Source organism: Stegodyphus dumicola, chromosome X1, assembly GCF_044657685.1.
Source record: "Stegodyphus dumicola isolate Sdum_Otavi_A_Nest chromosome X1, ASM4465768v1".
NCBI lineage: Eukaryota > Metazoa > Arthropoda > Arachnida > Araneae > Eresidae > Stegodyphus > Stegodyphus dumicola.
Window position 1 is genome coordinate 31,933,612 of NC_140780.1, and position 23,471 is coordinate 31,957,082.

The 23,471-nt window shown below is 32.4% G+C and overlaps 1 protein-coding gene across 3 annotated transcripts in view; it reads right to left on the minus strand.

Annotated features, from left to right (window-relative positions):
- Gprk2 (G protein-coupled receptor kinase 2) overlaps positions 1–23,471 on the minus strand; it is a 170,365-nt gene that overhangs the window by 50,757 nt on the left and 96,137 nt on the right. For all 3 annotated transcript variants that reach the window (XR_004757902.2, XM_035357396.2, XM_035357397.2), the window contains exons 4-13: positions 22,523–22,600; positions 22,348–22,445; positions 22,147–22,239; positions 12,412–12,616; positions 7,980–8,173; positions 7,534–7,571; positions 7,220–7,309; positions 2,580–2,668; positions 2,377–2,496; positions 347–490 (exon numbers count right to left, since the gene is read on the minus strand). Coding sequence is in view for 2 of the 3 variants with exons in the window: in XM_035357396.2 (XP_035213287.2) it covers positions 347–490; positions 2,377–2,496; positions 2,580–2,668; positions 7,220–7,309; positions 7,534–7,571; positions 7,980–8,173; positions 12,412–12,616; positions 22,147–22,239; positions 22,348–22,445; positions 22,523–22,600 (1,149 nt within the window). In the remaining variant the exon portion in view is untranslated. The remainder of the gene's footprint in view (positions 1–346; positions 491–2,376; positions 2,497–2,579; positions 2,669–7,219; positions 7,310–7,533; positions 7,572–7,979; positions 8,174–12,411; positions 12,617–22,146; positions 22,240–22,347; positions 22,446–22,522; positions 22,601–23,471) is intronic.

Here is a 23,471-nt window from a genome sequence, read left to right on the forward strand (position 1 = left end):
ATTCAATTGATTTCTTATAATGAGTATAAACTTTTTTGCTAATAATATTCATTGCAGTTGGGGAGGGGAGTTATAAAACATTACACTTAATAAGTTAGATATTTTAAATGTCATAAAATTGTCTTTTAAGTTTAAAAAGTCATAACATGAATATTTGTGTCAATTAAAAGTATTTTTTGTGTTTGGGGTATATGTCTATAAATAGTTGCAAAAATACAGGGCACACAAGGACTTTCAGTCATGATATATATTGTAAGTTTTTTACTGTCTCGATGAAATGCTAAAAAAGTTAATGTTTCTTAAATATTAAAATAAATATACTTGATTTCTCAAATAATTGACTAACATCAGGCACAAAAGGAGGTTGAAGTATTCCAGCTTCCAGCCTTTTCCAGTTGATAGATTTGAAGAATGGGTGAGCCTTCACTTTCAGTGATCCGTATCTTCCATTATTACAACCTAACCTTTCTTTCACAGACTTTTTCAGCAGCTTGAATGGAAGAAAATTATATTTTGCCAGTGAGAAGAAAACTGATTGAATAAACAAATTAATTGTGTCTATAATTTACATTTAATACTTAAAATGCAATACATTTCAACATCACATTTAGAAAATCTTTTCAACAATGGGCTGTTAATCTGTAGAATTACTATTTTAATAAGGGACTATATTTAATTCTTAATAATTCATTAATTTAGAAGAATAGAGCTAATTCTATATAATATTGAATATGCTGAAGTATGAATGCTCAATAAAATACATATATAAATAATAAAGCAAAACATGCATCTATGTCTTTAATCAGGCAGATGTATGTATTATGTAGAATATTTTTCATTGCATAAAAAATACTGATTTTTAACTGAAAAATTCATGTATTTTCCCCACTTTTTTTACTGCATAGCTCTGGAACTTGGAAAATAACATTTAATAAATTGGGAAATTTTACCACTGAAAAAGCAACATAGTAAAATATGTATTATTTTGTACAGCATTTCAAGGAAATAATATGCAACAGTATACTGAATTAAAATCTAGTCTATTTTATGCATTTTACCTGTAAATGATGATGAAATAGCAGCAAACATAATAAAAACAGAGTATATATTTGGGAGTATCAAGAACGTATACAGAAAATTCAAAAACCTAAAAGAAATATTTTTCTTTAGCAAAATTTAATAAGCAAGCTACCTAAACAGTATTACCTATACAATACTGGATATAGAAATTACAGAACTGCATTCCAAGAGTGTACTATTTACAAGAGTAAATTATAAAATCTGAATGCGTACAAGCAACAAAAAAAGCACAGACTAATACTTATGCAAATAAAAATACTTATTTCCTTAATTAGCATGAAGAATTAAAAAAGGGTGAACGAAAATATGCGACCCTCAGTAGCTTTTATTTGGCTTTCTAGTGTTTCATAACCCCCCTTTGGAAACACTTGTTTACAGGAGAAAATCACAAACTTTTTTATATCCTGCACAATCTTTTAATTGGATAAAAGTACATAGAATCTTTCACTTTGTGATGATGCAGTTTGCAAAATGCTGCAGTAACTTTCCAATATGTTTCATGAACTCATTTAAGGACAAAGAAATATAATTTAAAATAAATAAAAAAACATGTAACAAAAACTAAAGTCAGTGAAAAAAACCACTAAACAATACTGAGATATTTTACAATACGATCTCTAGTTTAATTACTCAGAAAGTAAAATTTTTGTATGTTTCTATAACTTCTATAGCTTGAGAAAGAACGTATGTTTCTATAACTTCTATAGATTGAGAAGCTCTGATTAGAATACAGTCTTTGAATTTTAATTAAAACTTACATTATTACGAAATAATTTTCAAGAAAGAAAACAAAAGTTTCTTATGTTGGGATAAAACAAAAATTATTAAGTACTATAATGCTTAGTTTTTAAATTACATTATAAATTGTGACACTATAATTATAAGCTTGCAAATTTAGAATATTTTCAACAGAAGCTTACAAAGTACATTTTTTTTTTAAAATTTCTTAAGTTGGGATAAAACAAAAATTAAATACTTTAATACTTATTTATGAAATTACATTATAAATTATGACAATATAATTAAAAATACTAAGTTTTTAAGATTGCAGATTTAGAACATTTTCAACAGAAGCTTAAAAAGTATGTTTTTTGAGATTATTACAATTTTAACCTCTTTACGATTCCTCAAAAGCAAGCAACAAAATCTTTTCAGTAATTGATATCTACTTCACTTGCTACTCTATATGCAATGTATTCATATATAATAAAACAAATATGGAACAATACACAGTTTTTTAAGAGTAGTATGTTTTTGCTCTAACCAGGATCACAAGTTAAACTAATATTGTTTTACCTCATGACACAAGGACTTGGCATCATCACTAAATTTTGAGGAATATCTTTCTTTGTCTTCTTTCACTCGCCGTTCAACTTCTTCTCTTTTAACTTTCTCTTTCCTAGCCCGAAATGGTGCCTTAAGGAAGCAAAATTAGCAATAAAAGTTCAGCTAAATATCAATGAGAAACAGCTTTACAAAAGAATATACTATTTTCTTACCTGACCTTCAATCATTTCATATATAAAGCAACCAAGACTAAACCAATCAGGACTGAAAGTGTATTTCTCATTGTCTATTACTTCTGGTGCTATTAATGAAAGAAAGATGCTACTTTAGCATGAAAAAAAAAAGCAATGATATAAACAAGGACTATTCATTAGTAATAAAAAAGACAAGATTAAATGTAAGAGTAATTCTTTATTTGTAAACAGGATACCAATTGGCATCAAAATAAATGATGTGAAAATAAACTGAAAATAACTGGCAACCCTAACATATAAACTTCATGAAAATAATTAGACCTCTTTATTAAATTTAAATAAAGTTTAAAAAAAAAGATAAATACAGAAATTCTAAAAAGAATGCATGTATTCTTAACTGTCTTGAAATAAGTGAAAAAAACAAAGATATATGCAGAAACTCAGAAATAAGAATGCATGTAAGCAATTAAGAATATGAATGCATGTATTTTAAGCAATAATAACAAAATAAGTTTAAGAGGTAAGAAAAAATACATAAATTCACAAAGAATGTGTGTTAATTATTCCAATCCGTAGTTGAACAGTGGGTGAATCATTCCTAGTAGTAACAGAATTCTACCAACAAGAGCTCTTGAGACCTGAAGCAAATAAAATGAACAGCTCTCAAGAAAAGGAACACATGAGCCTTCACACCTGTTTCGTAAACATCTCTTTTGATTCACATGATCTTTCACAGCTTTATTTCAGTACTCCAGTAATAGAAAAACAGAATTTCATTTTACAGTTCTCTAACAGTCTTTCAGTACACATGGCAGCTTGGTCTTCAACAAATTTAACTGTAACACTTCATTATTAAGTGCATTAATCTATATTGAATATTTCTGTTAAAAAAGAGAATGGAAAAAAGCACCTGAAGACGCCAAGAAGAAAGTTACCAGACCGATAGTCTTCTTTGTCAAAGGGACCATTACCAGACTAATATGTTTCTTTTCCAATAATTCATAATGATACCATTGTGTAGATATTTGCAAGGTCGGGTTTTTAATAAAAGTTTCCTGCCACTGCAAATATCATACACGCAGTTTGCATTGGCATGTTTAATCCTATTGTGTTAAAAGATTTTTGGCATTTTGAAAGAAAGAGACTTGCTTTAGAGTATTGTGTTGTGAAATTAGTAAAAAAGTATCCTTATCATTAAGTATAGGTGTCCGAAATGGAACTATCATGCTACCAGATTAGAACCATCATTTACTTCCAGTTCTATTGCAAAAAGTCAGCTACAGAATATCACCAAATCAAGTACTAATATTGTATCTTATGACACTGTGAAGGCTCGATAGCGGAAGTTCAAAAATAAGGACAATGACATTCAAGAAGGAGAGTGCTCTGGCCAGCCTACAGATGTTGATGAGGCCTACCTGCGAGAGCTTGTGAAAGATCAGTATGCAACGACTTGACAGCTTCGTAAGGTGTTAGATGTTAGTGCCATGTCCATTAGTCATGCAATGCATTGCATAAACTTGATGTACAAGTTCAATCACCAGGTGCCACCTTACGCAGATCAGGACAGACGTGGTCGAGCCTAAACTAATCCGCTCAAATATCAATACGAGGACAAAATTCTGAACCAGATCATCACTTGTGATGAAAAGTGGATATACTTCAACAAAGGCTGAATAGGAGATTGGTCAGCACCCGGTAACTCTGTGGGCAGCATTGTAAAGCGCAATTTCATTAACAAAAAGATTATGCTTTGTATCTGGTGGGATTGCCATGGTTATTATCCACAAACAGTATCTAGAAAAAGGTAAAACCCTCAACAGTAAGGTGTACAGAGACATGCTAGTCCGTGTTGATGCTGCTGTCAAAGAAAAACGTTGAGCTGAGTTCTGGTGCAAAGAGGTAATGTTTCATCAAGATAAATACAAGACTACATGAGTTTGCATTCACCGGATGGACTCTGTAAGGACTCAAATGCAATCTTTTGCCACACCCATTATATAGTCCCCACAACATTCCTTCGGATATGTATCTTTTTTCACACCTGCAGCTATGTCTTGTTGATGGTAGCTTCCATTCCGCACAAGACGTAAGAAATGAGGTTGATCTGTTTTGGGACTTGCAGCCACGAAGTTTCCGGACCAAAGGCACTGAAAAACTACCAAAACAGTAGCAGAAAATCAGACTTTTTTCCAACTTTTAAGAAAGTGACCATTTGCAAAGTTGCTATAAAACTAACAGAATCTAAAACTATAAAGTAGGAAGATATATTAATACTAAGAACTTTTCAGAACAAGCAGCTGCAGTTTCATGAAAATATGCCCATGTCACATTGACATTGTAAACACTTAAAAAATGACCCAATATAAATAAACTGATATAATTTTATAACTTTTATGGCATAATATGTAAACAATGGGGTGATTTCATATTTAACGTGTGAAAATACAAATATACAGCACAAAGTCGAAATCCAGCTTCATCGTCGCTTCATAGATTCCGCATTTGGGAATTTTCTGGATTTTAGATCATCAGTTTAGATCTAGTAAAATGATATGTAGAAATTGTAAAATTAAAACATTTGAAATATTTGTTTATGAAATAGCTAAGCATTTATGACCTTAAAGGAATCAAAATTAGCAGAAAAAAAAACTCAATATTTATTTGTTTGCTTTCTTCAACATTTTCTTCAATGTAAGCTGCTTAAGTTGCTTCATTTTCGTACTTTCTTTTTAGTTTTAGTCACATAATTTCTCGTTCAGTTACAAAGCCCAAGTCCGGTAATTACCATGCCAGGAATTACAATTAAACTGTGAATCAAAATGTTTTCCTTCTTAGCAATATCTCTGTCACTTCCTTCACTATCCATAATGATAGTTTTTAAATTGTGAACTAGACAACAGATTTCTCCATCCATTAATTCATTGATTATTGAGGCACTGTTATTGCAACGGAGTATTTCTATTACATCACTTTCATTTATTACCATTTCTCCCCCAATTACATTAAATAGAAAATTTTACTTTATGTTTGCGATATCTGAAAACCTTCAAATTCAGAGCTATCATTATAAAGCTTAGTGAGCATCGGCTATACACTATTGGCAATGTATCACAAGACGTTGTCAATTAACTAGAGACTGCTAAAATCTGTCTTGCTCCTATCACAAACTCAGCAAGTTAAGCCTGAAATATATTAATCCCTCATATATTGGAGTTAGCTTAGTTTGAAATTCATTTAAAAAAATTTCCCTTAACGAGCCAAAATGAACTTCGAATTGGGCTAATTAACCATTTACCACTTCTTAATTTTTACTTTTATTTTTATCTTGATCAATTGATTAGTATTTTACTGTGTTTTAAATGTAGTTAATACGTTTAGCATATAGCTTACTATTTTTATTTTTACCACGATCAATTGATTAGTTTTTTACTGTGTTTTAAATCTACTTAATTCGTTTAGCATATAGCTTACTACTTTTATTAATTTTACTTGTAAATATTCAAATGTATATTTCTCTTTTCTCACCCAACATTTCATAACAACTAAATATGCTTATGTTGAAGTTTTCATGGAGCCACAGTTTTTGGTAACTTTGTGTACTAAAATTTATCTTCTAATTTTCTTAATTTTGCAGCACAATGCGCAAAATTTTTGACCATATAGGTCTTTTTTCGTTTGTTCTTACTACTTAACTTTAAATTATATATAACAATTTCTTCTTATAAGAATAATTTATAGATGGCAAATACACACATACCCAAATAGCATGGCAGGTACGTAATGGAAAAGTATGCTTAGGGCTTATCAAAAGAAAAATCAGTTAATTTAAATAGCACTAAATAGATTTTGTAAATGATATGAATATGATTTACAAAATCCATTTTTAGAAACTTCTATTGACACATTTAAAACTTCGCAATGCAGTTGGCTGATGTCTGTAATTGCTGCTAACAGTCACGTCAGCATAAAAGGTTACTATGTTGCTTGGTATTCAATTACTGACATTTAAAACAAGAATTGCTTTACACATCACTGTCATTTCTCAAGCTGCCATAAGGTGAGTTATATGGTTATGAAAGTGAAAAATAATAAGAATTATTTGCTAGGTTGGTATAAAGGGTGATATGATACTCAGAAGGTGCAAAATCAGCAAAAGACTCTGATAAAGTGTTTAGGCTTGAGATATACGCCAAGCAATAAGGTGGCTACAGCCAAATTAATCATATGGATATATGCTGATAATCGTTTCTTCAACAAGGTGTTTTATGTAATACCAAGATAATCGTTTCTTCAACAAGGTGTTTTATGTAATACCAAAGTGAAATTAAGCTTCAGGACCCTCCACATGCTTTATAATGAAAAAAAAGTCTTTTACACATAAGTGAAGCATTAAGCAAAAGAGCTACTCTCAGAATTTAGATCTCTCTCCCTTTTTACAAAACATTTCTTAAAAAAAAAAAAAAAAAAAACCACTGGTGATCAGGAGGTCTAAGTATTAGATCATTCCAATAATTCGACATCCAGATTTTAGACCTGGTATTGTGTGTGTAGTATTTAATATGCAAGAACACAAATATAATATATATGGAAGATTCCAGTACTTCATTAGTAATAAAATGCACACACACACACACATATAAATACAAAAATCTCACCCATATATCCAACAGTTCCAACTCGCCCTCTTACCATTTCACCTTCTAAAATTTCTGTTGCTAAGCCCAGATCAGATATCCTAACATGTCCTTACATATAAAAATAAATATCATAATTAAATTATAAATTTAAAGCAAATACAAACAATAGAATTAAGAAATATAAAAGTACGTCATTAAATATGACACTGAAAAATTATAAAGCATTACAGAATTCAAATTTCTGTTCCCTTTCAGTTAATTTTACACTAATATATTTTCAGATGCAAAATAACTCAATTAAGAATAACAACTTTTTTTAAAATGGAACATACCATGATCATCCAGTAAAATATTCTCTGGCTTCAAGTCCCTAAAAGTATAATGAACAATACATGAAGAGAAATTAACAACAGTAGCATTCAATTTTAGTGTAACACTTTTACTTGGACACAAAGAGGTGACTAATGAATGCATACTATTGAACACAATTAAATGGAGACAGAACAGAAATAACACTGCATATAAAATAAGATTTTAGAAAATAAGGAAGGGCAAAGAGCTGCTTTAAACATTTTTTAACTTTACGCTATATTGTAACAAATGATATAATTTAAAAAAAGAAATTTATTTCTAGTATGCATTTACATATTTGTTCACATTGTTCGACTTTCCCACACTTAGCAGAAAATGCAAATGAAATTATTTACATAAATACAACATTAATTAATTAAAATATTCAGTAATAAAATATGATACATAAGAAATTAAATTACAAAACCTGTATACTATTCCTTGAGCATGTAAATGTTCTAAGCCTTGAGTAACTTCAGCTGCATAAAACCTTGCACGTTCCAAATCAAATCCAGGTTCTCCCCCCATGTTATAAATATGAAACTTCAGGTCACCACCATTCATTATTGTGAGCACAAGGCAAAGAGCATCTTTTGTTTCATATGCATAGGCTAGACTGACCTGTTTAAAATTGTTCAAAATTTAATTAAATTTTAACATTGAACAAAAATTCACAAAAACATACTATTTATAAAATATAAAATGAATTTTATAAAAAAATGAAAATTGTAGAACGCAACTAAAAAAATGTAGTTGATTTCAAAGCCTTTCCAAAACATGATCAATTTTTGAAAGAAAAATGGCTAGCCATGGTCTGTCTTGCACAGCAATAATCGCAATATTATTACACACAGGACACTTTTTATCTCTCTTGAAAATAGGTACCACAAAAAAATGTATCTTAAATTTCAGAAAATATATCAGAACTGGATGAAAATAAACATATAACAAACAATACACTTTTAATTTTGTCAGAGAATAGAAGAGAATTTCTTATTTGCATGCTAGAAATACTAAAATCTTCCCCCCCCCTCTGGACAATGACATGCATGGAAATACATACATAAACAAAGATTGCTTAAGCACTTATTGTGGGGGAATAATCCACCATTATACTGGTAAGACATTTGCATAAATGACAAAAAGAAATAAGAATAGATAAAACACGATAATACTCTTATATTAAAACTAAACTTCTAAAACATACCAGTAGTGTTTAGGACAGATTTTGAGAAAGCAAAGCATTAAAAGTGTACTTTTAACAGAGTAAATACAGACAAATAAAAACAAAACTAGGAATAAACAAGGTTTACTTTCATAAAATTTTTTTCAAAGTAATTTGGGCAATCATATGAGCAAACATATGAACAGGAATAAAATATTTATGTTCATATTAATTTTTAAAAGTAACATTGAAAAATCATATACATTGAACACATTTGTTGTCTGCAAATTTGAAAGTGATCAGTATTCTTAACCCCTTCGAACCGGGTAGCGAAAACGCGCGCTTATCGCGGAGGCCGGCAGTGTCTTCCACGAGTGTCTCTCCAGGGCCGGGGAATTTTTTGCTACTAAGCCTAAATCCATGAAATTTCCGAAGTATCAACGCATTGTTTAATAATGCTCTATAGAGTATTTAAACGGCTTATGCTTTATAGATATTTTTATATATATACTTTAATTACCTTGTTTCTTGTTTAAATGCATATTTTACACATTTTATTTTAATTACTTACCATTTTATGACTTTTAACATTATACATCTGAAAATTAAATATATTACTTAAAATTCTCTTTTCGTATGAAAAATTTTAAAACAGGGATCTACACACAGTCCTACGTTACATTCCTTGAACTCGTAATAACTCATTTGCCGTTTTGGAGGATTTTTCCGGGAATGTGAACAAGCGAAGCATCGTCGTCTCATTTTCTTATCAGTCTCTTCTGAACAAAGTTTTAGAAAATGTCTTTCAGTTAATCTTTCAGAATTAATATCAGAATATCAGAAGTTCAGAATCAATATCTGAAATATTTTGCATCATTTCTGCTATTTCATGCTCTGTTAAACATTTTCGACGCTTCGACATTGAAACGGTAAAAACAGAAAGAATTCACGTCTAACAAGATCTAATTATTTTCTAAAAACTGAACTATAAACGGAAATACTCAACACTTTAGCGCATATAAAAACTTCTACTTACAATAAACAACTACCACGTGCGAATAAAGTGCGATTTAAAGAGACGTCATAAATCACGCCATTCGGAAACATTTAGTTCCCCGTTTGTTTATATAATCAAAAACACGTGTATGTGAGTCATGCTTCTCTCATTTCGAGTAGAAGGTCTAATGTACATGTATCTGAAACCATATGGACATACAGTGCCATCTTGTGGCAGAAATCATAGTTTGAAAAACGTTCCAAGGTACTGGCACAAATACGTGACAGTCGGGAGAGAACGCAACAATGCTCTGGCACGCCTACGTGTCGGCCGGTAGATAAGTGTGTTCGTTGCTGGCATGTATACGTGACAGTCGGCACGAAGGGGTTAAAATACCTACATTTACCAAAGCTCGAAATTGCCTAGAATCATAGTGGTCATCTTACAAGGGTCTTACTGCATATACATAATAACGTATTGATAAAACTGATATTTTTTTAATTATTGTAAAGCTCTGCATCATGAATAAAGATAAGAACAACTGAATAAGAATTGTCACCCTACCTGAAAGCAAGAACATTTCAATCTATCAAAACCATTTATTCTAAAGTTCAAATAGCTTACTACCAAGATTCTTCAGCAGTTTTCAAGAATTAAATGTTGTTACTTCTGACAGCTTGAGTATAACTTCACTATAAGTCATTGCAATGTTAGAACTCTGGCTTTAAAATTTAAACATACTGTACTGAATCAGCATTAACTAGATAGCTTTCAAACACGATCCAGCATTACTTTAATAAAAATTTGGACATAATAGGTCTCAAATGACTTTAAAATGCTTTTTATGAATGAAAACTGATTATTTTTATTGATCTGAGAAAATGATATAACGCAAAGCCAATATTTAATCCTATTACTACAGATATTAAAAATAATTCTTTTAATGGCCAAGCACTTTATTTAATAGCCATTAGATTTAAATGCCACTACAAAGGCCAAAGTGGTGGCCATTTCATTATGAAAGCACCTATTAGGTGGCCACTGTTGCCTTCTATGAAGAGCAGAACTTTACAACCATGCCTTCTGAGGGATTCAAACCCAGGCCTATTGTTATAGCAGTCACTAACCACTGTATCAGCTGGGCAGCATGTTAAAAATATACATGTTGAAATTTTACCATATGACAACAAATATTTGTGGAGCAATTCCAACTTGGTAAAGTTATTAATATTTATGCAATAAAAAAATCACTGCTGGTCAGGATGTTTTAGATACTCTACAATAACAAATGTCTTCAAAATGTTTATATTTTAACAATGCTAATTAATTATGAATTTTTAAAGAAACTAAAGCATGATTATAACATCAAGGTAAAAATTAAAGAACTTTTAAAATTAAAATAAGGTTGTAAAATAAATTTCTTTATGCATGCTTTACAGCATTTAGTTGCAAAATGAATATTTAACTCAGGGAGAAGGCCTACCAACAGTGAAGCACTAAAAACATTGAAAATTGATATTCAACTTAAGTTCAAATCCTGATGAACAACTTATATGGGCGTTTTTCCCATACATAATATGAATGTGAGACAGTTTCCTATTAAGAATTCCCCATGAAGACATCTTTCCCCATATGCAGATAGCCCTTGCTTTTCCTTAATCAACTGATCTAATGGAAGGAAAATGCTCAGAAAAAAGGGGGGACATTTTTATTGAAATACAAAAAGCATGCCTGAAAGAGCAACAAAAGACCAAGGGGGGAAAAAGATGGAAATCAACGTTTTGTTTGGAAAAGTAAACACATTTTACCCACTGACCTCTTAACATTTTCTGATCTGTTTCTGACCTTCTTAATCACTTGTTACAATTTTTTAACAGCTTAATTCCAACTTAATTAATGTTTTTATTTTTAATTACTTCATTTCTTTGGCTTAAGAAAGGCAAAACTTCATTTTATAAATATGAAGAAAAGTTATAATTTGATTAGATTTGATTGTTTTATTATAACAACCAAAACAGTTGTTTACAGGGAGCAACACTTTTATTATATATAAGACTTTCTAAAGGCTGCTTAATTGATTATTGTAAAACAGGCAAGGTCTGTCTGTCACAGCAAGGATGTTTCTACTGGACTTCAAAAGGAAAGTGGTTCGCATTTACACTCCAGATGGGGAAAAACAATGACAATGAAATAAGGCCAGACTATACTATAACATAGATGAATACACAGTGTTTAGTGGTCTCACTTAATCATCCAATGTTGAGCGATTTTCTACCAGAAAATTATTGCAGATGATGAAATAAAACCTAAAACGGATAACCCATTCAACTTCAAAGAAGAGAAACATAACCCATTCAACTTCAAAGAAGAGAAATCAGGATAAACTAAGTGTTTTGCAGCTTGAGCTATTTTGCCATTGGTTAGTAACAATAACTGAATTTCATATTTAAAATTAGACATGCATGAAAAAGAATCACATGTCATCTTGATTTTATTCTCGAATATAATAGTGCCTTATAAAGTTACAACCGTTTAATACAATTATAATATGCATTTACTGCACAATGTTCAAAAAAAGAAATTCTAACAAAATTAAAAACAGTTTGAAAAATCTTACATAATTTAAAGAAAGTCTAATATAACTGGCATATCTACAAAAGAACAAAATAAATTCATTTAAATTAAAATAATACATACAACAAATCTTGAGTTTATTTTCTGGAGTATATTCTTTTCTATCAAAACCATAGATTCTCCTTTTCTTTTTTTTATTCTTTTTTTTTCCAATTTCTTGCATGCATACATCTTTCCTGTAGCTCTCACCTGACAAGCACAGACCTCACCGAAACCACCCTTTCCTAAGACACGGTACATTCGGAAGGTTTTTGCTGTCACTGGCTGGCTGCAATTAAAAATCTGCTTTTAGAAATTTAAATTACAAGAAAGAAAAATATGCTGTATTTAAATATTGACACTTTTATTACATCTTTCAAAATTATATATATTTAGCATTTTAATTGCGTAGGAGGAATCAGGTACTTTTTAGCAGCTTTTGATATTCGTCACTGCTGAGAAGACAGTAGTGGCTGAGGGAAAAGGTATGATGATGCAGTTAATACAACTGAGCTTGAAGTATCACAATCTCTATTTTCACACATATCAAACCATCTTGGTAGACATTTATCCAATCATAGTTAAATACAATACTTTTTATTTACACTGATTTTAAAAGTTAGACGTAGGCATCTTAGACTGAGAAGCAAAGCAGCGTGTTGGCATGGCGGAAGCTAGGAAAAGGAATGACGTAGTTGCTTGCAAAGAGTATTTACACTAAGTATGATGCATAAGTACAGTTAATCTGTGATTGGTTAATTTTAGGTTGTTATGTAACATGGAAAGATCTCGAGTTTGGGAGAACAGATGAACTTATGGGGGAGAACATCAAATTTAGAATAGTTAATTTTGAGGTTGCCAATAATTTCTTAAAGCAGCCATCATATTTTATCTTACATACATATATGTGTGTGTAATGATTCGACGATGTAGATGACTTGTCATTTCCCATACTAAATACAGAGATTGACAGAGCTGTGTAGATGGAAATAACAGACTTTGCAGACAGATGTGGCTGAATTCAACATTATTTGATTATTGGATAAGGCCTTTTGAGAGACATATTATTTGCTTCACATAGAATTGTGGATGCAGTATGCACCCCACAATTTTCAAAATTTAGCACATCTTCACACAAAGAAGAACCCAGAAGCATATGCAAAGTACAGCAGGAAAGAAGAGCAAGAGACAGCATACTTGAACTGCAGCTATCCTTATAGCAAAATTTTTCTTTAATATGATTCGCTTAGAATGACATGCAGTGCAGAAGGTTAAGATGACATAATGCAGAATTAGTTTTCAGATATGATGCAGATTTGTAAAAGGTATTGCTATTCTTAGAACACATAGGGAGATGTGCCCAAATGAAATATAGGAATTAATGGGCTATTACTAATTTAATGCATAATTCATATTTATATATTTTTTATCTTACAGAAGTTGTTGTAGATAACTTTATATTAGATGAAAGCTCAATTACTGAATGCACCAATTCCCTTTTTAATAACGTCCGACAAAACTGCTGCGTAGGTGACAGGATACTGCGGTGTAGTGAATGACCAGATGGAATATTGGAAGAAGCATGACCAGCTTGGTATTCACACATTATTTATTTCTCAATGATGAGTTCCTTAACACATTATCCTTTTAATAGGGAGAGCAATAGAAACGTTAAAAGTGTCCTACATTTTCAGATATGTAAATACATCTCAAACAGCAGTAAATAGCTAACAAAGGTTAAGCAACATGTTGCCAGCAGGAAAGCAAAGTTGCAATAGAGGATGTGTAGTCAGTTGCCGTACCATTTTAAGATCAGAAAGTCTTTGTTTTAATCCTGAGCAGTAACTAGGCAAAAGTTTACAGCAATGCAGATACTGCACGGAAATTGCAGATGCCTTGAAGAGGTTGTGCTTTAATTGAAAATTAGTAATTTAAAGGTATATCGTCAGTTTGTTCCAATGAAGTTTTTATTTGTTAACAAGTTTTCTTCATAATTTTATATCTTACATATTAAAGAATAATGCACATATCTTACATAGTATCTTATACATCTTAAAGACAATACACTGCATTTTAATACACCCCAGGAAATCCAAATATTAAAATTAGTAAACAAATTAACATACTCATTACGTCAAAAACACTTTGCACCTTAATTTTAAATATAAAGGTTTCAGAGGGGAACAGATTTCTTTCCTTAAATTTCAACCATTAAAAGAGAATTCAAGAAATGCTATTCATTTAAATAGTTTATACTTAGTCTTAAAATTAAATCTCAAGTAAGGATTTAAGAAATACATACACAGAAGTTTTAAGAATTACATATGCAACATTAATTATTATACGAATATGGTAGCTGTAAATTCAATACCAAGAGCTGTTTAAGAAATTCCAAAGAGATAATATTTATCTTGCGGATCAGCTCAAGATTGTTTAAAAGAAATGGAAGATAATATACTGACAGAGTTAAATGCATGTACTACCAGTATGTAAACAGCTGACAGCCACACTATGCACAGTCAACAGGAATAGACCACATAAATAAGAAGTGTTTCACATGCTGCTGTTTGTGTTTCTCACAAACTCACAACTGAAAACTGCTAGCAGCGAGTATTGATGTGTAATGCTGTGTTCATAAGAAATGAAATGGAAGCTTTCTTAAGACACGCTATAACAGAAGATGAGACATGCATTCTTTGTACTGAAGTTACTTGAAAAACACAATGACTGAAGTTAAAAGAAGTTTCACAAAAAAGCTAGAACATCAACAGAAAATGTTCTGCATCAGGTGATATGTAAAAAGAATAGCTTATTTTTAATTTTTGGAAAACGACCAAACTAATGAGAAGACGTACGATTGCCAGTTAGATAGCTAAAATGTTCTTTAATCACCAAAAGATCTGCATTGATCAACAGACTTGATGTTATCCTTCAGTGAGATAATGCTATATGACACACAGCCACCTCCACCAAAAAAAAAAAAAAAAAAAAAAAAAAATTTGCAAGAAGATGAGAAATTCTTGTTCATCCAGAATCACAGATAATGAGCTAACCTGCTCAGGTCAATGCAGCTTTTCTTGTTGGCGAAAACTTTCAAAGTAAACAGGAAGTTGAAAATGTAATAAATGAATATTTTGTCGCAAAGCCAAATAAATTCTTCACAAATGGTATTAAAAAGCTGCTCAAAAGATGGGCAGAAGTCATAGAATAAAAAATATTTTATATTAATAATTAAATCAACAACATCTTCTTTTATTTGAAGCTGCTTGTCTTGATCCTTCATTACTTTCTGACATACCTGATATTTAAATAAGAATAACCTCCTCCCACAAAAAAAATCAGTAGAATATGAGAAATAAAAAAAAATCAATAGTACTTTCAACAAGATACACTAGAACTGCTTACTGTGATCATGTTTGTCTATGACTATTTTGATACCATTAAAAAATTATAATATTACATGATGAAAAAACATAATAATTAAGAAAAGGATTTTAAAGATACTTTCCCTTCTATATAGAATGATAAATGAGAATTTCAACATCCTAAACATCAAATATTTTAAGGGTTCGTAATTTTTTCTTAAAACATTCAAAAAAGTCTGGAAAAAAAGGTTCAATCAAAGATACCCATGCAGTTTTTTACATCAGATTTTCATACCTATGAAAGGTTGCTTAGGCAGAATAAAATAACACTAAGTTACTAGAAATTGTGCAGGCACAAAAGGTTCATTCATTTTACCTAGGGGTTTGTTATAATGGACTTTGATAGTATACAGGGTGTTCCATAAATGTTGCGACGAACCTCTGGAGGAGGTAGGGCACATCATAAGGATTAAGAATTGCATAGGAACCCATGCCTAGAAACGTTACTGTACGCCGCCAGGGGTTGCTGTACAAGAAAGTGCTAGTGGAAAGTGATGATTGCATCATTCGTGCGGTAAGCACCATACGAACAGCATGGAACAATATACGAATGGAGAGCTTGCAGACATGCACTTAGTACAAGAGGTGATCAAATGAAAAGGTACGAAACGACGTAAAAACGTAACAGTTAAATATTTGCATATTCTGCCATGGAAGAACGTAGCATGACATCTTGGGATGTGATTCGAATCTCTGACTGGGATCGGAGCATACATGGCCGCCCGCATGCACAGGAGAAAGCAGAGCTCTTATCAATAGTGGCGTCCAAATGATGTGGCAGTCCATATGAGGACAGGATGGCGTTCGCGTTGCAAAATTCGACGACTGAGGAGCAGCGAGATGTTATCTGATTTCTGACAGCGGAAGGTGAGAAACCGGCAGCTATTCATCGTTGGATGGTGACAGTTTACGGGGAGAAATGTGTCTCTGACAACTCTGTCAGGAAATGGAGTGCCCATTTTGAGAGTGATGGTGATGATCCGAGACCAAGCCAGGCAAACACTGTCATTATGAGTGATTTTGACAAGGTGGACGACCCAGTGAGAAGTGATTGGAGTGTCATATTGCGGATGTGACAAATGTGACATTGCGAATGGTGAAGGTGGATGTCAGCTATGGAACCATGTGGACAATTGTTCATGACAGGTTGCGATATCGGAAGGTGTGTGCCGCTTGGGTTCCGAAGCAGCTCACCGACCAGCAAAAGGAACTGCGCATCACTGCAACATTTGTTTCGGTAATCAGGAAGACCCCGCTTTCATGGAGCAGATCGTCACAGGTGATGAAACCTGGTGCCATCACTATGAGCCAGAGACAAAGCGGGACAGCATACAGTGGAAGCATGCGTCGTCACCTCCCCCTAAAAAGTTCAGCAGGTAAGGTGTTGCTTACTGTCATTTTTGACGTTCAAGGTCCGCTACTTGTGAAATTCCTGGAGCACAGAAAAACCATTAACTCCGATGTAGACTGTGAGACACTTCGACGCCTACGTAGGTCCATCAAGAACAAAAGACCGGGGCTGCTCATGGAGGGTGTGGTTTTGCTCCATGATAACACGTCCACGCGTCTCCAGAGTCACACACGTGGAACTAGCCAAGTTAAAGTGGGAGACTTTGGACCATCTTCCCTACAGTCCGGACATGTCACCCTGCTATTTCCATGTGTTATGTCCCCTGAAGAAACACCTGAAAGGGAAGCGCTTCAACTCGGACGACATATTCAAGGACTCAGTGAAGGACTGGGTTTCGTAACAGCGACAGGAATTCTGGGAACAAGGAATCCTGCGGCTTGTTCATCAGTGGGATCATTGTGCTCGGGCCTATGGTGTATATTTTGAATAAAGTCTACATTTGTACCCACCGTGTCGTTTCGTACCTTTTCATTTGATCATCCTTTGTATATGAAATACCTGAGAGTAATGGAATATGGTGGAAGGTAATCCAAGGACCAACATACGTGCCACTGCCTCTCAATTAAGAATATCTCATACCAGTGTCCAGCATGTCTTGAATGCAGAGTCCTTACACGCCTTTCTTCTCCAAAGGGTTCAGTTACTGCTCCCCAATGACCATCCTGAACATATGCATTTCACACAGTGGTTCTGAAAAAATGTGCCCGTGAAGTTAATTTCCCAACTCATGTGTTGTCATAGACTCCAACCTTCAGCAAACCTTGTCAGTAGTCAACGCGCGAACGACATTTTTACAACTTTGAAAATGTGCGCGTAGCGTATGTTGTAATTAACCATTCATTAATTTTAAATTAATAATTAATTGTAATCAATTTTATTACATTTAAAATCCATATACATATAAAACTGAATAATTAAAAATATACCTTGTAAATTATATGCACATTTAATTAGAAATTTTCTTTTAACTTCTCAAGCATTCACTAATAAAAAGTACTTCAAATCACTACTAATCATAGAAAAAATCAGAAGCTATAAATCATATCTTTATTCTGGATATGATTTCTACAGGGAAATAAAATTTAAATAACCAAGAATGATACATATAAGTATTAAACAAAATACGCATAATTTATGAATGCAAAGATTTATATGTAGCATGCTTAGCAAGCTTAAGTTCTGATTTTGAGAATGTTTTTTTATAACACAGTTCTTCATTTGCCTGCATATTTATTTTTTCAATCAAAACTGCTTCAAGAGTTTTAAGACCTAAATTTGGTCGAAATTCCGTCTGATTTTTTTTAACAATAGAAAAAATTCTTTCGCAAGCTGCATTTGAATGAGGTATTATTAAGACAGCAAGCATTACAGAAGGCAATACTTTGTATTTAATACACCCATTCATATTTTTTAATTTGGCAATTTCTCCCCATGCTATATCAATATGCAAATCTACAATTTCTTTCAAATCATCTACTTGATACATGGAAAATTCAATTTCTACTTGATTAAGACATTTTTCATCAATAATGGATGGAAAAGTATTCATCAAGTAAAGAACAGATGAAAATGAGACTTCAGTTCTCAAGTTGATGTCAGCAACTTCAGCATGTTTTAAAATGGATCACTCAGTGGAAATTTATCAATTATATATGAACATGCAGTTACAAAAAAAGCTCGCACAGAATTGAAAAATGATTTCACTTCACTTTCATTCAACTTGGCATTTTTTAAACATAGTTTTGTTTCCGCACCAATCACTAAATTTTCATTTTCTTTTTGTTTACTATACTTCTGAAATGGAATAGACATTAGAGTAACATCTACATTTTCTTTAGAAATTACTGATGGTTTTACGAATCTAACAAATAAATTCATTAAAAGTTCAAAAAGTTCTCTTCTCAATTTATGTATATAAGGAGCTTGTTGTTGCAAATTAATATTTACTGTTATAAACAAAGGCAAAGTATTTTTCAAAAATAACAAGTACAATTTGGTGGTCGGTGACTGTAAAATTTTTTTAATGTTTTGCAATCTCTTTCCTTCATTCTCACTGTTATCTGGTTTATCTCAAAAAAAAAAAAAAAATCACAGCATCCCACTGTTCCAAAATCCTTGTTATAGATTCTAAAAGAGACAACCATCTCGTACTGCAATATTTCAAAATTTTATGAGATTTTGCATTCTGTCCCAAAATTTGTTGAGCAACTTTGAAGCTATGCTTCCGTTTCGAACTTTTCTCCAAGTAAAAATATATATCTATTATCAACATTTCAATTTCTGAGCCAATTAATTTTTCAGTAGCTTTTTTTGCAGCTATATGCAAGAGGTGGCACGGACAACCTCGGGTGATTATACTTGGTTGATGCATTTTGATAAATGATGCTACACCTTTAAACTTTCCAATCATATTACTAGCATTATCTGAAGAAAATGATAAGCAATTTTTCCATTCTAAACCTTTGTTTTTAAAGTTTTCATTTATACAATTAAAAATACCTTCTCCTGTATTATTCATGCATTCTAAAATAGAAATCAATGAAGTAATTATCACTCCCTTTTCTTTACTGTAGTATGTTATAACCAATGGGTACAGTTTGTTATCATTGTTATCATTACTTCCATCAGTACTTAGAGAAAATGATGTACTGCACACTGATTTTATAATATCAGCAACAGTATTTTCTGCAAGCGTTTTCACAATAGCAGCAGTTTTGGTATGACCGCAGCTAAATTTTTTTGCTATGGCAGAATCCGGAAACATTGCTTTGAAAAGCTCTTTGGAATGATCCGAAACAGAAAGCGGTAGATTATGTTCAATTAAAAAAACGAACAAAATAGCATTTGGCTTTTATAGGATCTGTTTCATCATCTTTTATTAAGAAATTTGTTATTTCTTTAGATTTTACGGTGCCAAGTTCTATATGCTTTTGAGAAAACACATGCCGTTTACAGTCATCTTTTCCGCCATGAGCAACTGAGAAGTCTTTGTTGCATACACTGCAGTGCGCGTGATTCACAGAAATTTCGGACGCTTTAATGCATGGAAATTCTGAAGAATATGAATCTTTAAACTTCTGCTTTGATAATTTTGGCTTCCTCGTTCGAGGCAGCATTATGATTAAAAATCTTTCACCTGATTCACAGTTCACAAGACACATGCTAAGCTCTCGACGTAAACTACACAATGCAGCCGAATGCAGCCTAAACACGCATCAGCGAGGAACCTGGGAGACAGACAATTGGGTGGAACTATTGATAAGTCGTTAACGGTTGGAGTTACTGATCTACGATTGGCTAATTCTTCAAAACTAGGAACGCTCTCAACACGTGATATATGATAACATGAGTATTCAGCCAATCATCGGATGAATTAGTTGGTTCCGTTTTGCGTACTGGTTCTCCTGCTCTTGTTTCTGTAAAATCCGTAGTTATTCCCATACTTTTCGTAGCTCGTAGTTTTTCATGAATTTCCGTAGAAACTATGGAGAATCCGTAGTAGTTGGAGTCTATGTGTTGTTCACAGATGAGGCCACATTCAATAGGGATAATGTATTTAATTACCACAATCAGCATTTATGGGCTCAAGCACGAATTATCTGATCTTTCTGCAACAGGTTCTTCTCAGCTTGCCTGACAATCCACTAGATGTTCCACCAAATGCGAGTTGCAACATGTGGCTCTAACATGATGGGGTGCCTGCTCATTTTGGATTGGATGTAAGTAGTTATTTGTACAGATCATTCCCACATAGATGGATTGGGCGTGGTGGACTGGTTGCCTGGTCACCACGCTCATCAGATTTATCACACCTCAATTTCTTTTTGTGGGGAGCCATCAAAAGTGTCATGTCTCACGATCCTGTTGTGTCTGAAATGGATCTGGTGGCAAGACTCGCCTGCGCAGCTGCTACAACTAAAGAAACACCTGGTGAGTTTGAAAACATGTCCGGTAATCAATGGTCTGTCGGTGTCAGGCATGTTTGGCATCTGATGGTGCAAACTTCAAGCATCTGTTGTAACATTCAAGCTATTATACAGCATCTGTATTCATGTCCAATAAATGCTTCAAATTAATCATTGCCTTGTTTCCTTTCCCCTCTTCCACCTCTACTACCACTTACCCCCGACATTTCCGAGCATGGGTTCCCATGCTATTCTTAGTCCTTATGATGTACTCTACCTCCCCCAGAAGTTTGTTGCAACATTTACGGGACACCCTGTAATATTAAAAAAAGTATAAATATGAATAAAATTTAAACAGTGGAATTCAAATCAGTAATTTTACCCATAATTACTAAGCAACAGCTGTATGAGTTAACACAGCCAACCTATTACAAAAGTTTCTTTTACACAAGCTTATAAAATGTTATTAGCTCCTTAAAATCTTAAACATTATGAACTATTATTCAACAGTATACTACTAGAAGTACAAAATGGCTCTAAGATTTTTTATGCATATTCACCATATGCAAGTTAGTATTTTCTTCATTAGTCAAGCAATCAAGTTGATTCAAGGATTACATTTAAGTTTTATTCATGTAATAACATAAATTATTCGGGTTTGCTCAAAGAATTGAAATGTCAAGACGCTGTGACCACGCACAAATATCCCAAGCATGCTTAAAATTCATTTTTGCACAGGGGCGTAGCTAGAGGGAGCAAGGGGGCATCTGTCCCCAGGCGCACATTCCAAGGGGCGCCAAACTGATGTTACGACATTTTAGAATTAAATGTTTTCCATCCTTGGCAAGCAGTAGGGGGCATGAAATTTTCAGTTGTCCCTGAAAACCCTAGCTATGACTCTGTTTTTGCATCTAAAAAAAATATAGCTCATAAAATATTTTGAACTCCAAATAATACTGAATACAGGAAACTTTGTGACATATGAAAAATTCTCAAGACAGAATGCCTGAAATCATGATTTACTTTTAATACATCCTCTTTCAGAGGATTAAAAATTCCAAACTTTTAAAAGAATTACCTCTCTAGCCATTTCCACTGCAAGTATCTATGAAAGTACATGCTGTTTTCAAACTCTTTAAATGGCTCCCGAGACAAGAACTCTTTGACAGCCCTAAATGCAATTAAAGCAGTTATTAGCAGAAGAGATGAGAAAATTTTTCAAAAGTATAATATATTTTTGATTTTAAAAATTACTTTACGAGTCCTTAACAATAGTTACCTTGCACACTCAGTAAACAAATCTCTGCTGGCCGTTTGGAGATTTGCATGACATCTTTCTATCAGATCTTCATTAACAACATCTACGAATTCACTGGACTAAAGAGAAGTTAAAGAATGTTTATCGGAAAATTTTAAAAATATTTATTTATATATTCCAAATTCAGAAAACTTACATCTTTGCTTAAATATTTACTGAAGACCTCCTGAGCAACATCTGCTCTATCCTCGTCTAACTGTACTTCATATATATCCTACATATGAAAAAGAAACACTGGTTAAAGAGTTTAGATGCATTTCATAAAAATATTTACCATCCATCTTCTCAATTATGCTACATATTCTAATACAGGGATTCTCAATCTGGGGTATATGCAGTCAGACTTTTATTTAGTTATTAAAAAATTAGTTTCATAAATGAAAATCTACTTTTATTCAAGTTTTGGTATTTATCAACATTTCCTATAATTTTTGTTGCTTAATTTATAAAAGCACATTAAAATTAATCTAAATCTAATTAAATGTATATGTACTTTTTCAGTTCTGGAAAGAAGGGTAGAAATGCTCTAGCAATTATAAAAAGGGTGCATCAGGCAAATCAGTTGAGAACTACTGTTCTAATACTATTGTACATAAATTACAGGAAAAAAAAAAAGAATTCTGTATTTATATAAATACTCATACACTACTAACAACATTTTTCCATGATTAAAGAATATTAATTATACACACATATTTCATTCATAGTAGATTACAGATAGAGTGAGAATGAAATATTAAAAAAAAAAATAAATTATATATCATTAAAGGAAAGTTTAATTTTCTAGCATTGGTTTCAATTACTTCTTTTAGAAACTAATTTCACTTTCCAGTTTCACTTTCTAGCTAACGTTTTCTGATACATGTACAAGCTGTACCCATTTTCTGAAACTATATACTTGGAAAAATTTAAAAAATCTTAGAATTCTACTAAACAACAAGAATAGAAACACAGGTATACAGAAATATGGCAACATTGCAAATTCTAAGCATAAGAATGAAGAGATGGCTAATGCATTTTCTTGACTGCCAGCTCAGTACATGCTAAACATGGGTTAAGCAACACTGATACTATATACAAGATTA